The sequence below is a fragment of the Rhinolophus hipposideros genome (genome assembly GCF_964194185.1).
Source record: "Rhinolophus hipposideros genome assembly, chromosome: 9".
Lineage (NCBI taxonomy): Eukaryota > Metazoa > Chordata > Mammalia > Chiroptera > Rhinolophidae > Rhinolophus > Rhinolophus hipposideros.
The window spans coordinates 23,980,560-24,001,386 of NC_138055.1; the positions used below are offsets into that span (position 1 = coordinate 23,980,560).

The window sequence follows — 20,827 nt, forward strand, 5'->3', positions numbered from 1 at the left end:
AAGAGAGTACTGAGATGGAGAGGGTCAGAGATCGTTAAAGACATCAGTGAGTGAGTCAGGGAAACAGATTGAGAGAGAGAGAGAAAGAGAGAGAGAGATCTCAGAGAAAGATAGACGAGTTCAGCAAGGAACAACCTGGGTGGGGCTCCAAGATTTTTGAGGAGACTGAGAAACCGATAGAAGAGTCAGAAAGAGAAATTGGTAGGTGTGTACATCAAGGGACCAAAAGATGGTGTAGTTAAGCACTCAAATACTAAATGATGCTGATGGATCAATGTGCCTTTTTATTAAGATAATGAAAATGATAAAAGACGAATAATAATAGACAAATACGGGAGTGCACACACCCCAAAGATACCTTTTTCCAAACCCTAGCCTTCCACCCCATCCACATTCCTGACCTTTAATACACAGCCTAGCTCCTGTCACCTCCTGAAATCCCAACCTTCTCAAAATGACCCAAAGATACTGAGACTGAGAACCAGGAACTGAGGATATGTGTGGTAGGGTGGGGCTGGAACTCCAGACCTGGACCCCTTGCAAAGGAGGCAGACATAATTCCAAAAGGCTGAGGAAGACGGCAACACAGTGGAAGAGAAACGGAAAGAAAGGGAAAATAGCACATGAAGAGGAATTGAGGAAAATCAGCTAAGAATATAGGGCCAGGTGACAGATTTGACAGGAACAGTTGTTTGGGGAAGAGAGGGAAAGAGATCAGAGGTGGAAGGGTAGAAGAGGACAAATGAGAAGCAGGGCATAGGTGACAGAAGAGAGACGTGTGTTATAAATTGTTGTTAGGGAGGGGTCTGGGTACAGATGAATGAGGAATAGAAGGACCAGGCAAAGAAAAGTGAGGTGAGATGGGCGAATAAGAAAGGTCAGAGATAGAAGAGAAGAAAGGACACTGGAGGGCCTCTGATTCCCATCTGAGCACAAGGAGCCCGGAAGGGAGGGACCCAGTCTGGGTCACAAATGTCAGCCTAGAGCAGGACGGAAGGTGGTCTGCTCTTTCTGCTCCCATCGCCTCTCAAGGCCACGCAGAGAATGTAGATGCAGGATGTGAGGGGAAATCCAGCATGATGTGGAAGTAGCTCCCCACCCTCTTCCTCTCCGTTAGGCTTTTGGTTTTTCAAATACCTGCCCATCCTTTCTATTTGCTCCCCCCACCGTCCCTTGGCAAAATCTCAGGGCTTTGGGGTGGGGGCTGGGGGAATCAGTAGGATTCTGGCCATCCCTTCAGTCCGCCCCCAAAAGACAGGGCTCCACATTCGCAGGCAGTAGGTCGGGATTAGGAGAAGTCCCTCCCCGCAGGAACCCCACCCCTTCCCACCTCCTCGCCCCACTCCTTTCTCCGCGACCGTCAGTCTCTCCATTTCCCCCTCCCGGTCTCGTCCTCCCTCCCTCCTCTCGCGCTCTCCCTCCCTCAGCTTTCATCCTCCTATCCCCACCTCTCCAACCTCCGTTTTCATCCTCCTCCCCTCCCTTCTCCTCCCCGCTCCCGCCAGCCCCACCCCTGGGAAGCCCCTCCCGTCGGACAACGCCGCCTTTATAAGCGGGTTCCCTGCTCGGGGGCGGCAGCGGCTGGTCGGCGGCAGCTCTGCTGTTGCGGGGGCGGCGAAACGAGGACCTAGCGACCGCGGCCGGAGCGCGCGGGCCTCCACCCGCACCGTCCTTCCGCCTGTCCTCCGGACGGCTGCAGCCCTGCGGGTCCCCGCTCCAGACCCACCCCCGCCCCACCCCGCGCGCCTCTGCCGCCTCTTCCAGAGACCCAGCTTGCTGAGCGGCCGCCGCTGCCGCTGTCGCCGCCGCCGCCGCCACCGCGCCAGGTTCCTGCCGCGGCCACCTTCTGCCGTCCAGTGCCCCTCCGTCCCGGCCCCGGGACCCCGGCTCCCCGCCAGCCCCGGCCCCGGCACCATGTCGGAGAAGAGCGTGGAGGCAGCGGCCGAGTTGAGCGCCAAGGTACGGGCGGGGACGGCCGGGGCCCGGATCCCGCATGACTCCCGGGCGCCGCGCGGTCGGGCTCCCCAGGCCGCCCCCGACGGCCCCATGCTGCCCTGGCGCCGGGTCCCGGTGGACCCCTCTCCGCCCTCCCCCCGCTCCCCAGCCTGGCGCTGCCTACCAGACTCGGCGCGCCACCCGCCAGCGCCCTCTAGCTTCTCGAGCGCCGCTTCTGGCCCTGCTTGGGTCCCCACCCCTCTCCAGGCCAGGCCCGCGCTCCTGGTCCGGGCCGGTTTCCCGTCGGAGCTCTCCGGCAGGTTTCTCCCTCCCTCGCGCTGCTTTCCCTCCGCGTCCGGTTTCCTCGTCTCTCCTTCCAGTTTGTTCTCAGCTTTCCTCGGCTAAGCGGTTTGAAATCCTCCAGTGTAAACAGGACTCGCCCGGGAGGCTGCTCCTCTCTGCTCCTCCCCTCGAGGTCCGACTGCCTCTTCTTTCCTAGGACAGCTACTGCCTCTATTTCCTTGTTTTCCATTTTTATTCCTTGTTTCCTCCATGGCCTTCAGCTTTTTCTCTCCATAGTCCCTCATCCAGTCTCTCCCCAAACACTTAAAGAATCTTGAGTCCCTGAAAATTAGAAGCAGACTTGGAACAGCCTTCGAAAAAGCCTAAGCTCAGCATTTCATAGCCTTGTGTGGAGCTGTCCTTGCTCTCATCAGTTCCCTTCCCTGGCCCCATCCCTTTGCCCTTTCCTCTCTTCTAACCTTCCTTTAATTTCCCTAGGGAACCTGCTGAGTGTCGCTTTGGGAAATTAATTTGGCCAGGGCTTGGAGGCTGGGAGCCTGACCTTGGGGGTGGGTGTGTGTGGGGGTGCTGAGGAGGTCACAGAGGTCTCCTGGAGGCCTGTGAAGTGAAAAGGGGGAACCAGTGGGATTAAACACTGCGAGAGAGAGGGGCTACATGTGAGATCTGACAAGATGTGCTTTTCCCAATGGGCTGTGCGGTGACATGTGATTTCACTGAGTAGGTGTCTTTGTATGTCTGAAATCCAGTGAGTATGTGGGACTGCCCATGTCAGTTACATGTGTGCATGTGGAGACGTACATGTTCTGAAGCCATGTATTCTTTGTGAGTGTTGAGTGGCTCCACTGTGCTCTTGTGCTATCTCAAGTGTGCCAGAATGCCCAAACACCAGGCCATGTGTCTCTGGGTCGCGTGGGTGCTCCTCTGTAGCTGTGTGTGTGAATCAGTGTCAGCCTGTGTCACTGTGCCTGTGTTGAGTAAATGAGGCCAGGGAGCTGCTTAGCACAAGACCTGCATTACATACCCTGCTGGAAAAGAGATCATGGAAGGACAGTGACCAGAAGGACAGGGAGGAGAGTGCCCTGCCCCTTGGACTTCGGTCTCTGGTAGTCTCCCTCTCTCCCTGGCACTCTCTCTCCCGCCCGCCCTCCCCCCCATCAGCCCAGATGGGAAACTCAGGCCAGGGAAACACAAACCTGGTGCTGTGGCCAGAGAGAAGCTGACTAGTTTCTGGCTGTCCAGGCCCAGGATGAAGGGGAAAGCCCACCAGGTAATAGAAATGCCATACTGACCATGTGGCAAAGAAATGAGGACAGCCAAGTGACACGAAGAAACCTAGCTGGAGTGAGAGGGTCAAGCATTCTGCACTCCCCTGAAAGGGAGAAGGGAACTCAGTATCCCTCTAGGCCACCCATTGGCTCCAACCCCCTCTCCTATCCCCAGTCCTATTCCAGAAAGGACACACCCTCCCAGGGTGATCTAGTCACACAGAAAACTTCCATCCACATGGAATCAGGTACACAGAGATGCACACCAGCACCAGATCGGATCACACGGAGACATTGTCACTCAATGTCTGCCAAAGGTGAAGTAGGGAGAGAACTGGAATTGAAATTAGATGGGCTCGTGTGTCCAGAGAGGAGACTCTCGGGAACATCTCCCTCTGCCACATCAGAATAGGGTATCAGGGTGTGCTTGCTGAGATCTTGGGGTGAAGGAGAGAAGCAGTGCGAAGGGAGGGTCCTCGATACAGCTACGTTCCTCATCTGTATTCCTGTCCCACCCTAGACGTAGACCTTGTTTGAGTCTCTCTTCATCTCATTTGTCCCACACTCTTCCCATGTTTCTTTTATCTTGCTTGACCTACATCCCTGGAAGTGATTACTTCTACCCTTCCATCATACTGTGCACACTCCATGAACTGGGGAGGAGGAAACTACTTGAACTGTTTTTTGAGGGAGTGGGAAAAAGTGAGAGGGGTGTGCCAGGAATCAGGCTAGGGTGCCCTCTCTATTCCTGTGGTATTTGCCCAAGTAGGAGCCTGAGGATTCTGGGAACAGGCACAGAGAAAGAGAGAAACAAAGGCTTCAGAAGCTGGGGGGAAGCTGGGAGGGATGCCCAGGAGAGTACCAGGAAAGGCCCCAGAGGTAGACAAAAGGCAGAGCAGGGCAGGCGAAGGAGGCGGAGGGACCTTAGGAGGGGGTGGGGCATCAGGGCTCTGAGCAGATGGAGGGAATTTGCTTTGCTGAGCTAAACTTCAGCCAGTGAGGTTTGGAAGAACTTGATGGGGATGGTGAGCCGTTACCTGGGCCACCTAGTCCCCTTTCTTCACTTTTCATCTTCCCTGAGTCTTGGGGAAGGTGTCTGGTCTCAGCCCCTTTGTGGTCTTAAGGACCCTGGGACCTCTGTTCTGACTCTAAGCTGTTCTGGCCACCTTCTCCATTTCACACTCCTCTGAGCTCACTGCAGAGGGAGAACTGGGGCTAGAGGGACTTCAAGGCTACAGATATTTGTAGTGAGAGAAAGGTGACCTCTTTCTCTCTTGCAGGACCTGAAGGAGAAGAAAGAGAAGGTGGAGGAGAAAGCTAGCCGGAAAGAGCGAAAGAAAGAAGTGGTGGAGGTGTGGAGGGGTCAGGCAGCTTGGGGGTTGTGACCATAACTGCCCACCATCCCCGCCTTCAGTTATTTTCCTGGGAGGCTGGGTCCCGTCTTTCCTCTGATTCCTCCCATCCTCCCTGCCCCAACCTTCGAGCCTTCCCAATGCCCCTTGCCTTTGATGGTGATGGTGGGTGGAGGCAAACAGCCAGCCTGACACAGCTCCCTGTCCTGCTCCCCATAGGAGGAGGAGAACGGAGCTGAGGAGGAGGAAGAAGAAACTGCTGAGGATGGAGAGGAGGAGGATGAAGGGGAAGAAGAAGGTGGGGATGGGCATGGAGGCTGGGCTCCAAGGAACAGAGTTAGGGTGGGCTTGAAGACCTGAAGCAGGGCTGAGGGCCACCACAGGGGGTCTGCTGGAGCTTCCTGCCTTTCCCCAATGACCCGTTTCTGGCTCCTCAGATGAGGAAGAAGAAGAAGATGACGACGAAGGGCCCGCGCTGAAGAGAGCTGCTGAAGAGGAGGTTTGGGCTGGGTTGTGGGATCTGAGGGGCTGTCAGGGATGCAGCAGGGGCTGGGAGCCCTTTGGATTTGGACCCAGATCCCTGTGGTGCATGGGCGGGGCCGGACCTGGGAGGTCCCTCTCCCATTTGACAGCTACCCCAGCTCTTTCCCTCTCCACAGGATGAAGCTGATCCCAAGCGGCAGAAGACAGAAAATGGGGCATCAGCATGAGCCCACTGCCAATGGGCTGGGGTGGGAGGCCCTCAGGGCCTGGCGGTGGGGGCAGGAACAGATAAGTGCAGCCACTCTTCACCTGGCTCCTTGATCTGAACCCTGCATCAGAGCTGCCACCCTTTTTCTCCCTAGCCTTCACACATCCACCTCTCCAGACACTGTCCTTCCATCCTCACTCTGCCATCGTTCCATTTTCTGACCTGTTCCATCTGAGCTCCCCAGCTGGTCCCCAGTTGCCCCTGTCCCTTTCCTTGCTCTCTTCCTCCTTCCCTCCCTCCCTCCCTCCCCACCCCTACTACCCCCATAGCCTCTCTTTCCTAACCTCTGCTACCCAGCCTCCTGTCCTGTCCATCCTTACCTGCCTGATTCCTGGGTCTCCCTCAGATCCCCTACTGTCAGACAGCGCCAGGCCAGGTTGGGGCCAGAGTTGGGACTGAGCCCCACAGCTGCCCCTCTCCCCTTTTTGTATAATTTAATAAAGAAATGGTCGCGCTTCTGTTTTTAACCTGTCTCCTGCTTTCCGGGGAGGAGGGAGGAGGGAGGATGGCCATGTCATATTCTGTCACGAGTCTTCCTGTCTATAAAAAAGCACCCTCCTACCACCCACTACCCAAGAAGTCAAGGTCAGCACCAGAGGTGGACATGGAGCTTAGCTTCTTTGAGAGCTGTTGTCTTGTTTTTGGATTTTTAGGGATGCTCCTACCACAGCAATGCACACACACATACTTCCCTGCTAGCCCACAACAGGTCTAGACACTGCTGAGCCTAGTGGAAAGCTACCAGCCCTATTATGCTGAACCAGGCAATGAAACAGCCTCAGAAACAGGAAGTCCCATCCCTGCAGTGGGAGAGGGCTGGGAGGCCTGGGTCTCAACCTTCTGGGACCTGGAATGAGAGTTGCCTGGCATCAGAACTGGCACTGAGCAAGTGATCTCCTGGTCAAGCAGGGGAGAACTCCAGAGCCTCTTGTGGTTCCCAGGCTGGCTGCAAGTGTTTGGCACCCCCCGCTCCACTTCACCAGGCTGGGCTTCTCAGGCTGAGTGGGGTGGGGAGCAAGAGTTCCTCTCTGGCGGTCTCAGGCTTCCTTCCCTAGTACTTCTGCCTCTGTGTTTCTAGAGGTTGATCTCTGTTGCAGGATTTCTGCATTTCTCCATATCACCCCTGTCCTCTCAGTTCAGATCCTCTGGATTGGGAGCAGCTGCAAAGCACACCAGGTGTATGCAACTCATTGATGCCACCATTCTAACCAAAAGACATCCATAATTCACCAAGGATTGGGACTGCACACACAGTTTTTGTCTTCACACTCCATAACTATTTGACCTTGGCAAATTAATCTCTGAGCCTGCCTGTTTCCTCATCTGTACAATGGGGGAATAACAGACTTCATGAGTTACTGTATGTATGTAAAGTGTCCAATACAGTGCCTAGCATATAGTGAAGGCTCAACACAATGTCGCTAGTATTTATTTTCCCTGGGCTTGGGGTGCCCTTCTCTAAACCTACCATCTTTTAGGGTCCAATAAAGCTTCCTGTCCACCTTATTCCCAGAAGTCATTATCTGTTTGGGTGGAGAGGCAGGTTTATAGGGGTAATGAAGTTCTAGGAAGTTAAAGGAATGAGGGAGGGGATGAGTGCCAAAGAAAGGACTGGCCAGAAGAAAGTGTGAATGTTGGGACTTACAGAATGTTGAGGCAGTTTACAGAACGGCAAGCGGGTAGTTTCAGGCAGACATGGTTTGGGAGAGAAAGGCAGAAGGACCTGGGGAAAGGGAACAGGAGGGTGGGGGAGGGCATGGAGGGGGTGATGGGGACACCCAGGACTGAGGAAATAAACAAGGGGAGCGCCACCACAGGGGTGGAGGGTAATGCTGCTGGGAATCAGCCCCCTCAGACTTTCCACTGCGAAGCGAAACTGTGAGCCCTGGGGTGTGTGTGGGGGGGCAACGGGGAGGGGAAGTGGGGAAGGTGGAGGGAAGGCAGGACAGGGGCAAGGGCCCTGGGAGCAGCAGACCAGCCTCCCAGCTCAAGACAGCAACCTTGCCTCTCCTCAGCTCTCTGCCACTGCCTTGCCCCATGCCCTGGGACCCCCCCTCGCCCTCCCTCTGGCTGCCTGATCTAGCCAGCTTTCCTCTGGATTCCAGCCTCTAGTCATTGGTTCCTCCCCTCTCTCCAGGTCTCTGTCCCTGTCCTTCTTCCTCTAGATTCCCTTCCTCCGCCTCCCTCTTTGCAGACCCTGTCTTTTGTCTGGCTGTCTCCCCACTTTCTGACCTCCTCTTTGGAGGGCTCAGCGTGGCCCAGGCCTAAAGGGAGATGGGGAAGGCCCAGTTCCTGGTCTTGCTGCTTCTGCAACTGCTGTGGGTGGCTCCAGGTAAGGTGCGGATGACCTTGTGGGAGGGCTGACCTCCAGATCCACAGAAAGGGGGCAGCAGGGATCTCTGGATGCAAAGGTCCTTAGATTGGGTGGATTCTTCTCATGCTTTGCCTGGGGCAGTCCTTCAGTCCCAAAGCCTCTCTTCAAGCTCCCCCTTGTCAGGGAAGGGGCAGTACCCCTGGTCTTCCTCAGGCTCCTTCTCTACTCCTAAGTCACTTGGCTCATGGCCCCTCCCCTTGGCCTCTCTTTTCCACCCCAGTGGCAGCTCCAAGGCCTGGGGCAGAAGTCTCAGTGGTGTGGGCCCAGGAGGGGGCTCCTGCCCAGCTATCCTGCAGCCCCACAATCCCCCTCCAGGATTTCAGCCTTTTTCGAACAGGAGAGGTCACTTGGCAGCATCAACCAGACAGGTATGCACCCCAAACTTGGGCAAAGAACTCCTAAATCCAACAGTAATGGCATCCAGATTCACAACCCAAAGCCCAAGCCAGCCCTTTGTCCCCTCCCCTGAGCTGTCAGTCCCTCTGAAGCCAGGGGCCTTCCTCCACTGTCGCTAGGCACCCTAGCCCCTTCCTCCACGGACTGCTCCCCTCATCCCTGCATCCCATAGGATGCCTGCCTGTTCAGCAACGGATGGTGCTGGCCCAACACGAAGGGGAACGGGGACAATTAGTGGTCAAGAGATCTTCCCTTTGGGTGGGCTTCCTCATCCTCAAAGTGTGGGGGGACTGCATCTCCCTCAGGACTTCTTGCCCCTTAATGCCTCCATCGCATCTCTCTCTCCCGCGCCCAGCGGGCCGCCGGCCCCCGGTTCGGGCCCCGCGGCGCCCTCCTTCTATACGGTGCTGAGGATGGCTCCCGGGGGCCTGCGCAGCGGGCGTCCGCCCCTGCAGCCCCGCGTGCAGCTGGAAGAGCGCGGCTTCCAGCGCGGGGACTTCTCGCTGTGGCTGCGTCCCGCCCGACGCGCCGACGCCGGCGAATATCGCGCCATCGTGAGCCTCAGGGACCGCGGCGCTGTGCGCTCCAGGGACCACGCCCTCTTCTGCCGCCTCCATCTGCGCGTGGGCCAGGCCTCGAGTAGGTGGGGGCAGGACAAGGGGCGCCGGGCTAGGAGGAGGACGCCGGGTTCCCCGCCGCCCGGAGGCAGGAAGGGCTGGGCAGAGGCTGTGCTTCTAAGCATGCACCCGAGGCCCGCCAGAGAGCCCCCATAAGGGTAGCGGAAGAAGGTGGGGATCCAGATTGCGAAGTGGAAGGTGCCCCCAGAGAAGCACGTGTGTGTGGGGGGGAGGGCTCTGTAGAGACATTGTATCACCCCTTGAGCTCCCCTCCTCCACCCACAGTGGGAGTGCCTGGGTGGAGGAGGGGAGGCACTGCTTGGGGGGAGAGAGGGTGCAGGGCTAGAATGATTCATTTCAGACATCTGTAGCTCAGGGGGTGGCACGGCCTGGAGAAAGGGAAGGGTAGACAAGCTAAGTAAATTGGAGGCAGGGAGTGGGAAAAGTAGGCAGGAGACTCTGGGCATCCATTTTAAGCAAGTCTAAGTGCCAGGCACTGAGCTGACAGGCGGGGTGAGGGGAGGAGAAGACAGAAATCTACCGCTTGATGCCTGTTTCCAGGAGCTTCCACCTTAGTTGGCTTGCTGTGTTGGGAAAGTGTTTGCCCTGGAGCTGATCAAACTTTCTTTATCCTTGCCCAGTGACTGCCAGCCCTCCAGGGTCTCTGAGGACCTCCGATTGGGTCGTTTTGAACTGCTCCTTCAGCCGCCCTGACCTCCCAGTCTCTGTGCACTGGTTCCGGGGCCCAAGCAGAGTCCCTGTCCAGGAGTCCCCTCATCACCACTTAGTCGGAAGCTTCCTCTTCCTGCCCCAAGTCAGCCCTTTGGACTCTGGGCCTTGGGGCTGCATCCTCACCTACAGAGATGGCTTCAGCGTCTCCGTCATGTACAACCTCACTGTTCTGGGTAACTCCTCCAGTGTGCCTTCACACTTGACCACAAGCCCTTCCTGCCCCGTCACCTCTCTCTGACTTTTGGGTCCACAAAGCAGGTCTTTGGCTTCTAATGCCACCTATAATTACTCTGGACCTCACTGCCCAACCCCTTTCTCCCTCCCATCGCAGCCTTTCAGTTACCTTCTCTCATTCACTTCTTTCCCTTGGCCATCCAGTCTCACAAGTCAGCCTTTGGTCTGCAGCTGGCCTAGCCCACATCCTGGGTTTCTGAGCCACCCCAGTTCATCTACCTTATTCTGCTCCTTAGCACTCAGCAGAGCTGGACCACCTCCTTCACTCTTCTGCCTCCCTTCAATGCAGACTTAGCGCTCCAGCACCTCTGTTACCTCTGCTTTAACTTTGAGTTCCCTTTTCTCTCCAGGTCTGGAGCCCCCAGTCCCTCTGACAGTGTACGCTGGAGCAGGTTCCCGGGTAGAGCTGCCCTGCAGCCTGCCTCCTGGTATAAGAACCCAGTCTTCCCTCACTGCCAAGTGGACCCCTCCTGGGGGAGGCCCTGACCTGCTGGTGACTGGAGATGATGGAAACTTTACCCTTCAACTGGAAGCTGTGAGCCAAGCCCAGGCTGGGACCTATATCTGCCACATCAATCTGCAGGGACAGCAGCTCAGAACCACTGTCACTTTGGCAGTCATCACAGGTCAGCCCCTTGTGGGAAAGGAGTAGCTCCCATCCCAGGGGAGCTGGGACAGGGAGGGAAAAACTGGCTGGGCAAAGACTGGGAAAATCCACCTCATGATGCCAGGCCACAGGGCACAAGTTTCAGAGGCTGCCCCTGGTAGCCTCCTCTTTTCTCGCCCCCATATATAAAGAACTGGAACTGAAACTGAAAATCTCCCCTGAGTCACTAGATGAATGTTCCATTCTTCTCTAAGGAGATCCCCTGCTGTGAATTTTGGGGAGGGTCTGAGAAGTTAGAGAGGTGGCAAAAGTTTGAATGGTTCCAAAGGGGTGGAATATATTTCTAGAATCCTTGTCCCACTTTGGGGCCATGGCTTGGGTTAAAGTTGCAGGAAGTGGCCTGGATTTGGGAGGAGTTAATAAATCAGTCCCTCCTCAGCAAATATTTACTGAGCATGGGCTTATCAAGACAGTGTAAAACAAGCACACATTAAAAAAACAACCAACTCAGAAGTTGGAAAATGTGTTGATTGATTGGTAACTATCACCATGACATCTTGGCTATGTCTGCAGTACTCACCTGTGCCCACTAAATAGTAGCACCACATAGTAGGTGCTTAATAATGTACATTGGTTGAATGAATAAATGAATATGCTAACAAATAATATCTTCTGAGGGCCAATGCTGAATTTCCACATGCTTCCTGGGTATTTCTACGTAGATATTGTAGCTACACCTCAACGTCACTCTGAACCCCATCTTTTTTCCTTATGCCCAATCCTCTTGCTGATTTAGCCTGTCAATGACTCCACTGTCATCCCACACACCCTGAAACGTGGCCTCCTCCTTCCACCATGTCCAATCAATCACCATAGCCTACCAATTCTTTCTGTCCAAGTTCTTCTTGAGGGTCCACTGTTTTGTGTTTGTCTCCCATGCTAGCTCATGACAACTCCATGGAGTTGTGTGGTTTTTTTTAAAGATTTTTTTTTATTGGGGAAGGGGAACAGGACTTTATTGGGGAACAGTTTGTACTTCCAGGACTTTTTTCCAGTCAAGTTGTTGTCCTTTCAGTCTTAGTTGTGGAGGGCGCAGCTCAGCTCCAAGTCCAGTTGCTCATTGCTAGTTGCTGGGGGCACAGCCCACCATCCCCTGCGGGAGTCGAACCAGCAACCTTGTGGTTGAGAGGACACACTCCAACCAACTGAGCCATCCGGGAGCTCAGCAGCAGCTCAGCTCAAGGTGCCGTGTTCAATCTTAGTTGCAGGGGGCAAAGCCCACCATCCCTTGTGGGACTCGAGGAATTGAACTGGCAACCTTGTGGTTGAGAGCCCACTGGCCCATGTGGGAATCAAACCAGCAGCCTTCGGAGTTAGGAGCACGGAGCTCCAACCGCCTGAGCCACCGGCCGGCCCCCATGGAGTTGTTTTATAGAGAAGGAACTTTCCCAAAGTCACACAGTTGGAAAGTGCCAGACTTGGGTTCTAAACTCAGGTGTCTGTGTCACCAAATTTTCAGATTTTGTAAACCAGGAGCAGCTCAAGGCCCTTCATTGTTTGTCTCCTCTTAGTCACAGAGTGTCTCACTGTTCAGCTTTGAGATACTGTGTCTCTAGTTTAGTTGGTCAGTTCACTGTTCTTTAAACATTCAGAAAGGGGGAAAGTTCATTTGGGGGCACCACAATGCAGGGGCACCAATGTGAACCAAGTTGTGGAAGCAGGAAAAGTGCAAAATATATTAGGGGCCAACTCACCTGACAAATATTGGGTGTTCTGAGCATTTGAGTAGACAATAATGTAAAAGAATCTGCAATAAAATTTATGTGAGCCTTCTGGGCCAGTGTGAGTTTGAACAGTCCCCTGAAGGCAGTAGGAGCCTGGGAAGTTTTTGAGCAGCAGAGTGATCTGACCAGAGCTTTGTCTTGATAGGATTAATTTGGCTATGGCCCTGATCTCCTCCCCTCAACCTCACCCAATCAGCGCCCAGGAGAGAGCAGGGCGATTGAGACTTGGGAGTTGAATCTATGGTATCAAGTAAGGCGGCTCAGGCCTCAAAAGATCTCTTCCCTCTAATGTTTTCAGTGACTCCCAAATCCTTTGGGTTACCTGGCAACCTGAGAAAATTGCTTTGTGAGGTGACTCCAGCATCGGGACAAGAGCACTTTGTATGGAGCCCCCTAGATAAGCCATCTTGGAGGAGTTCCCCAGGACCCTGGCTGGAGGTGCAGGAGGCCAGCCTCCTTTCCCAGCCCTGGCAGTGTCATCTGTACCAGGGGGAGAGGCTTCTCGGAACAGCGGTATACTTCACTCACCTGTCTGGCCCAGGTTTGAGACCCCGCAATGCCATAGCCCCAACTCCAGACCAGTCCTCTTGATCCCACTCTCCCGCCCCTTCACAGCTTTTTTCTTTTCAATCCGGGGCTTGACCTTCAGATCCTGTCCAGGCCTGACTCACTTCTGCCACTGATAAGCTTAGTGATCCTGGACAAGTCCCTTAAACTCTCTGGGCCTTGTCTGCATCTGTAAAATGTGAGGGTATGGCAAGATGTCAGTTCAACTGTGACCCTAGGCCCAATGCTGTACTTTCTCCGTAGGTGCCCAGCACTCTGGGAGAATCCCAGGCACCCTAAAAACAGACCATCTCCCTATCTTTCTCACCCTTGGTGTCCTCTTGCTGCTCCTTTTGGTGACTGGAGCCTTTGGCTTTCAACTTTGGAGAAGACAGGTGAGCCTGCCCCCCACCCCACCCCCATCCCTGGCTTCCCCTCTCCCTAGTTCCAGGGACCCCTTGAGCCTAAAGAACTCAAGGGAGTCTTGAAGGGGCTGAGAAAAGGCCTGGGATTAGATAGGGAGGACTGGGGGCTGAGAGAGAATAGATAGACTCATTATCCTTCTCATTCCCTTTCTCTTCATGCTTCTCTTCCTCCTACCTCTCTATGTCTTCCTACAGGGGCGACCAAGAAGATTCTCTGCCTTAGAGCATGGGATTCACCCACCTCAGGCTCAGAGCAAGATGGGGGATCTGGAGCAAGAACCAGAGCCGGAGCCGGAGCCAGAGCCTGAGCTGGAGCCAGAGGCAGAGCTGGAGCCAGATCCAGAGCCACAGCAGCCCTGACCTGGAGCTGAGGCAGCCCGCAGATCTCAAATAAACTCCCGTCAGCAGCAAGCCCAAGTCTGGCTCCATTTTTTCTAGTGAAGGTTCTTGTCACTCCCCAGCCTCTGGGGCTTCTCTTCTCCCACCCCAGCCTTCCGACCTACTTTCCCCAACCCGTCTCTCTTAGCTTCGCCTTTCTGTTCCTGGCTTCTCCATGATCCATTCCTCCTTGGTCACTTTCTCTCTCTCTCTCTCTCTCTCTCTCTCTCTCTCTCTCTCTGTCTCTCCTGGGTAATCATTTTTCTGAAGCTCCAAAAAGCCCTCAACCCTTATCTCTACAGCCCTTTCCTCAATCCTGTGGCTCACATCGTGGTGGCTGACCTGGTTTCCTTTATATATTTATTCCTGTGGCCCACCCTACCCCACCCCACACTCAGCTCTACTTCAGCACTGTCCTTGACCCTCTCGCTTTACTGCGCGCGCGCACACACACACACACACACACACACACACACACACACACACAACAACCCTACCATGTCAAGTCTTCCAGGAGATCAGGTCTTGCAACCTTTCTGGGCCTGGAGCTGAGGTTCATGCCTGTCTTTGCCCCACCCCCCGTTCCTCAGCTCTTCCGGGCCTGTCTGGTCCCTGGCATGAGAACACACTGCCACCCAGTGGTCACTGTATGTCACACATTACTGGAGGTCACCAGGTAGGCTGGGGTAGGCCCGAGACTAGCAGTGCTGTGGGCAGGGAGGCACATACCCCACGTGCAGTCACTGCCTTTGTGGGGTGTACTTGCTATGGTCCACATAGAGGTGCGCACCCAGCAGCTGTCAGATGCCCTATGCACCCACCAGGAGAGGGACTGAACAATACATACCTTGGGACACAGCCCTGGCAAGGTTATAATCCGAGTCTGACAAAGGAGGATGCTGTGAACAAAGGCCCCACATGGGGGAGAACAGCCGGCTGCTGCTGCAGTTTTGGGAGTCAGGAGACCTGGTTTCTGATCTGAGCTGTGCTGATGTGACCAGAGCTAATCGCTCTGAGCCTCAGTTTACTCACTTATTAAATGGGATAATGATAATAACCCACCCAAATGGGCTGTTGAAAATATCGGATAATAGATGGGCTTGGAAAACTGTGACATGCTCCTCGTATGTGATGTATTTGTCTGATCATCATTTGTGAAGGGGGAAGCAGGCCTGCTCTGGTCATAGAGCAGAATGATATAGAAGACCCATCAGTCTGCCTGCCCCCTTACTCTGTCTCTCTCTTGGAGAGAACATTTATCTGGGCCATGCAGACCATCCTTCAGCAGAGCACACACACAGCCTCCACCTGCAGAGGCCCCACAGGAACATAGATCTTCACTTGTAATGTGTGCAGGGCTCTGGACTTTGGCCACACACAGCTCTGTCAGGGAACTTTAACCCCAGGTAGGGTAGAAGGGAAAAAAATATTGAAAGAGTGGGAACAAGTTTGCAGGAGGCCCCATGTTTTAGTGGGGTAGGGGTTTCCTGGACTTTTCTGTGGGTGGTATTTTTCCTTTCTACTAGGTAACGTCCTATGCCCTTTGGGTTTATGAGAGTAGTCATTAAGGATTCACCACTGTCTATACAGGGGCTTCCCCATGCTTATACACAAAGGGGACAGAGAGGGGAAAGGGGCAGAGGGAAGGGCCACATTGTTCCTCCACCCACTAAGGAAGTAAAGAGCAAAGGGCGGAAGGAAGAGGGGACATGAGGTTTGTGCATACAGTGCTCCTTTTAATTTTTACCCCCATTCCCTAATGGGATCACTCCTAGAGAATGACACTTCTGCTCCTCCCCTTTTGCCCCCAAAGCTCCAGCAAGATAACCTCCTGTCCTCTTCGCTTCCTTTTTTTTTTAAAATTTTTATTGGGGAATATTGGGGGACAGTGTTTTTCCAGGACTCCTCAGCTCCTAGTCAAGTCGTTGTTTTCAATCTAGTTGTGGAGAGCACAGCTCACTGGCCCATGTAGAAATCGAACTGGCGACCTTGGTGTTATGAGCACTGCTCTCTAACCAACTGAGCCAACCGGCTGCCCCACTTTTCACTTCCTCTTAAGGCCTTCCAGGGAGCTAGGTTAATTCATCAAGCATCTCCAAGTTTATGTGTGGACCAGTTTATCTGTGAACTGGAGGGGAAGAAACATCAAGGAGGCAGGGAGCTAGGTGGGGCCCATGGAGGATGGGGGAGGAATTATCTTAGGTCCCAGTTAAAAAGAAAGGGGTATATTGGTTTTTTATTGGCACATAACAAATCACTCCAAAACTCAGTAATTTAAAACAGTAAACATATTATTTCACATGGTCAGGAATCCAGGAACAGCTGAGCTGAGTAGTTCTGAAGCAGGGTCTCTGGTGAGGTTGCTGCCAAGATGTGGGCCAGGGCTGAAGGCTTGGCTGGACTGAAGGATCTGCTTCCAGGAGGGACCCTTAGGTGGCTGCTGGCCAGAGGTGTTAGTTAGTTCTGCCCCACCCCCACATAGGCCTCTTCTTAGTGTCACTCATGACATAGCAACTGGCTTCTCCTAGAAAAAGAGAATGGCCAAGACAAAAGCTACCATGCTTTCATAACCTAATCTGGAAAGTGACATACTGCCCCTTCTGCCCTATTCTATTGGTCACACAGACCAAGGCTGGTACACTGTGGGAAGGGAAAACATAAGGATGTGAAATGAAGGAGTCAGGAATCATTGGGGGCCATCTTGCATCATGGCTATCACAGTGGGAAGCACTGACTGTAAGAGAGACAGGCCATGAGAGAGGAAGAGGTATCTCTGAGTACCTCTACCCCCAGTCCTGCCATGGACCTGATAGCCTACTCTATTGTCCACTGTCCAGAAGTTCTGGATGCCAAATGAGGTCCAGAGCCTTGCCAAGTCAAGTGGGTCAGGCAAGAGGCCATGCTGTGCTCATTCAGAGCTGTGATCACATTTGCCAGTGTATCCCCCCCACCCTTAACCTCATCCTTTTATCTATATGGTGCAGAATGGGCCCAAAAAGTTCCATGCCCCACCTCCCTCACCAGGCAGAGGTATTAGAGTTCAGGCCTGGGCCTCTGTTGTAATTCTTCCCACAAAGGAGGTAAGCAAGGAGCTTAGGTGTCTTGCCTGGGCCCACTCCAAGATGGAGTTCGCCCTTTGAAAGGAATGGGGCTGGGGTGGGGATGGGGATGTCTCCTATCCGCTCAACTCCGTGGCTGACAGTTTCTCCAAAGGCCTGCAGGTGCCAGCTGGCTGAGCTCAGACTCAGCTCTGAAATTTGCCTGCTCATAGCTCCCATGGAGTGCAGGAGGCCCAGGAACCACCCTCTGAGAGATGCAGAAAGTGGTTATGGAGCTAGGGAGAATATGGCCAGGGTGGAAGTGGGTCAGCTCTCTGAGACTCTGCTTCTCAGAGAACAGCCTCTGTGGCCCCTCCCCACCTCCCAAATTTTCAAGCCCTTCCCCCAACCTCCTTGCAAAGGCTGTCAGTGCAGCTGTAGATGTTTCTGGTAAGGAGGCCACCACAGGACTGCACCTGGGGCTTCCAACTTCCCTTCCACAGGCTTCCACAGGTGGCCCTACCCCTTCTCCAATGGTAGGCCTCCAACAGTCTGTCAGCCTTAATGCCGCTTCATCTGCTTCCCCTTTCTGCTTCCCCTTTCTTTCTCCCCACTTGACTCCCCTTCCTCCAGCCTGGAGACAGAATCCATGCAGCAAAAATATCTCTCAACCAGGAATCAGAAGACTTCTAGAAATCCCCATGCTTCATGCTTACAATCATATCATGGGGCAGATAACTTCAGTTTCTTCTTCTGTAAAATGAGGATAGTAACACTTGCCAAAAAGGTGTGGTATGTGCTAATGTGTATGAAAGTGCTTTGAAAATGGAAAATCACTCTATACATATCAGGGATCATGGTGATGCCAAGCCTCAGATGGCCCAGACGAGGTTGTTGGCCTCCTACCTCTCCACTGTTATGGGAGAAAACATCTTACTCATCATCCTAGCCTTTCTTTATTTTCTTTCTTTCTTTCTTTCTTTCTTCCTTTCTTTCTTTCTTTCTTTCTTTCTTTCTTTCTTTCTTTCTTTCTTTCTTTCTTTCTTTCTTTCTTTCTTTCTTTCTTTCTTTCTTTCTTTCTTTTTAAACTTTTATTTATTTTTTGTGTGTGTTTTTCCAGGACCCATCAGCTCCAAGTCAAGTAGTTGTTTCAATCTAGTGGTGGAGGGCACAGCTCACATTGGCCCATGTAGGGATCGAACCGGCAACCCTGGTGTTACGAGCATCGCATTCTAACCAACTAAGCTAGCCAGCCTCCTATTCTAGCCTTTCTTAATGCAGACAAGGGGCAGTGGGGTGAGGGGGATAATCCAGGCATGGGGTCCAAGCAGAAGTTCAAATCCCAATTCCATCAGTTATGGTTACTATCTCTGTGACATTCAGCAATTTTCTTAAACTCTTTGAGCCTCTGTTTCCTTATCTGTACGGTCTGGAGAATAATACCTACACCCTACCATTGTGAGAATTAAATAAAATACACAGCCATATAAAGCAAACAGCAGTTCTAAATATTCAATATAAACTTGCCCTCTCTTCCTCTTTTCTTTTCACAAACTCTTTAGAAATCCCAGGGAGAGAACCAGGTTCTTGAAACCCGTTGACTCCTGGGAACCCATCTTCACAGGCATTCATAGGTCAGAGACCCAAGAGCTGAATGGTGTCACACAGTCTGTCTGGTCTATGAGGTGCAAACTGCTGGGCTTTAAGCTAGATACAGCCCTCGGGATGCTTTGTTTGATTTACCCAGTATTAGAACAAAACAACAAAATGATTTGCCAGCGTTAAAATTAGGACATACTACATAAATGTCTTGTTTTCCATCTTCTCTCAAAATGTTGGTAGAACTGACAACTCTGGGCTCATATTCTGGTACAATCTCTGGTACAAAGCTGGAGCTGTGTTAGTGGCTGCCCTCGTGAAATGAGGCAGGTACTCTCTAGCTTATCTCAGTCCCCATTTCTCCTTATTGTTCACAGCCAGTCTGCTTTGCTCATTTATATTACCTAGCAGGCTTCTGTAGGCATTTAAGTTTGTCATCCAATCTAGTCCCTCTCTATTCATTCATTCATTCATCAATTCATTCTTTCTTTCTTTCATTCATTCAAAAAGTATTCAACAGCCAGGGCTGGGGGTGAGAGGAAGAATGAGAAGTTAGTGTTTAACAGGTACAGAGTTTCAGCTGGAGAAGATGGAAAGTTTTGGAGATGGATGGTGGTGATGTTTGTACCATAACATGAATATACTTAATGCCATTGAACTGTGCACTTAAAAATGGTTATAGTGGTAAGTTTTATGATGGTATGTATATTTTACCATAACAAATTTAATATCAATAAACATCAATAAAATTAATATATTTTTAAACAAAGATTTGACAAGTATTAAGGGTCTACCAGGCCCAAGGCACTCTTCTGGGTGCTAAATAAGGCAGACCTGGTCACTACTCTAATCTGTGAGACAGACACTAAAAAATCAATAGTGTCATAATTATTACACTTGGACTAGTGTTTCCAAGAGACAAACAATGCAGGGTACTGGGAGATCTTACCGTAAGGGACCCTGATACCAGCTGAGGAGCTCGAGTAGCCTTCTCAGACTATGAGGAAGGTTCATGGGTAGAGGATGGGGGAGCAACAAGATATAAACAGGACAAATCCAGCTTTTGGGATATGGTGTGGTGCCCCCTCACCTCCCTCACCTCCCTCACCTCTGAACCACCTGCCTCCAGACTTCTTTCAGTTGAGAAATCAACTCAAGTCTCATGCAATCATCTATCATGTTGAATTTTCTTTCATTTGTAGCAATGCTTACTGTATACATTTCCCATGGAAGCCTTTCTCAGTTGAAATAAGGTTCTCTAGGATAACCTCTCTCAACACTCTGCTTCTCCCTTTGTAGCACTTGTCCAATCATAATGGAATTATTAAATGTTGAGTGTCTATATATATGACATTTAATAAAATTAATATTTACAGCTTCATCAAGGACATTCTTAAGTAAAAGTGTCACGGACTAGAGCAATTGACCATGTCTAGCTTACTTAACATCACCAGCATCCAGCAGAGTTTCTTTGGCCTGGTAGACACTTAACACTTGTTGAATGTATGAGTGAATGGAGAGAACCAGAGATCAGGGATTATAAATTTAAATGCTTATAGGAGCCTGCTAGGTAACGTAAATGAGAAAAGCAGGTGGCCTGTAAATGAGGGTGTTTGCATTCCAGTCTGCAAGAGGGAATTGAAGGTCTGAAGAAGGAATACACCCTCCCATGAGGGAATTAGACCCTCCCTGTAAGGACACTCCTTAGACGGTGCACCTAACATTTTCACTTACATCCATTAATCAAAATTTAGTCAGTTAGCCACATCCAGCTGCCAGGGAGTCTGGGAAGTATAACTTAAATCTGGGTAGCCATGAGCTCTGCTAAAAATTAAGAGAATTACTAAGGAAGAAAAAGAAAATAAATTATGGGGACAACGAAATTTCTGTGCAGAGGGGTAGTTAAGTTCTGGAGAAGGAATAAAGATTTTCTAGATTAGTTGTTCTCAAAGTGTGGCCCATGGGGGTCCCTGAGACCCTGTCAAGGGGTTTGGGAGGTCCAGCTATTTTCATAAAAATAATGGGACGTTATTTGCTTTTGTCACTATGTTGACATTGCAATAACATTGCAAAAGCAATCTGGGATAGACTGCTGCCTTAGCACAAATCAAGGCAGTGGCACCAAACCATACTATTGTCATTTTATTCTTCACCGCCAGACACTTGCAGTAATAAAGGAAGGAAAAAAAAAACACGCCAGTTTTACTTAAGAATTTCCTTGATGAAGCAGTAAATATTAATTTTATTAAATTTCAACCCTTGAGTACATTGTGTTATGGAATGGGACAAAACATTTCTCATTTGTTATGAAATGTTATGAAATGAGAGAAGCACTTCTGCCGCAAATGAAGCAAACGGTTGTTTCAAGTGGAAACACTTGTATTAATTGTTGGAGTTGCAAGATGAACTCGCCATTTTTTATCATAGTAGGGCAATGGCATGATGACATTTGCACATTTAAATGATCACTCAGGCTACTTTGCAGAAGATG

The 20,827-nt window shown here is 51.8% G+C and overlaps 2 protein-coding genes across 4 annotated transcripts; both read left to right on the forward strand.

Moving 5' to 3' along the window:
- Window positions 1–1,353: 1,353 nt before the first annotated feature.
- On the forward strand, window positions 1,354–6,073 carry PTMS (parathymosin). 2 transcript variants are annotated; one of them, XM_081061165.1, is made up of 5 exons: window positions 1,354–1,959; window positions 4,784–4,855; window positions 5,075–5,153; window positions 5,293–5,354; window positions 5,515–6,073. In XM_081061165.1, exons 1-5 carry the CDS (start codon window positions 1,915–1,917, stop codon window positions 5,563–5,565), a joined length of 309 nt encoding a protein of 102 aa, XP_080917291.1. In that variant the 5' UTR covers window positions 1,354–1,914; the 3' UTR covers window positions 5,566–6,073. The 2 variants fall into 2 exon arrangements, with proteins under 2 accessions (XP_080917291.1, XP_080917290.1); XM_081061164.1 differs by having other exon boundaries at window positions 1,577–2,410.
- A 1,447-nt stretch (window positions 6,074–7,520) lies between these two features.
- Window positions 7,521–13,730, forward strand: LAG3 (lymphocyte activating 3). Of its 2 annotated transcripts, XM_081061122.1 has the most exons (8): window positions 7,521–7,938; window positions 8,201–8,348; window positions 8,732–9,015; window positions 9,635–9,898; window positions 10,310–10,585; window positions 12,649–12,891; window positions 13,161–13,291; window positions 13,517–13,730. In XM_081061122.1, the coding sequence occupies exons 1-8, from the start codon at window positions 7,881–7,883 to the stop codon at window positions 13,679–13,681; spliced, it is 1,569 nt and encodes a 522-aa protein (XP_080917248.1). In that variant the 5' UTR covers window positions 7,521–7,880; the 3' UTR covers window positions 13,682–13,730. The 2 variants fall into 2 exon arrangements, with proteins under 2 accessions (XP_080917248.1, XP_080917249.1); XM_081061123.1 differs by lacking the exon at window positions 12,649–12,891 and having other exon boundaries at window positions 7,820–7,938; window positions 13,517–13,728.
- Window positions 13,731–20,827: the final 7,097 nt, after the last annotated feature.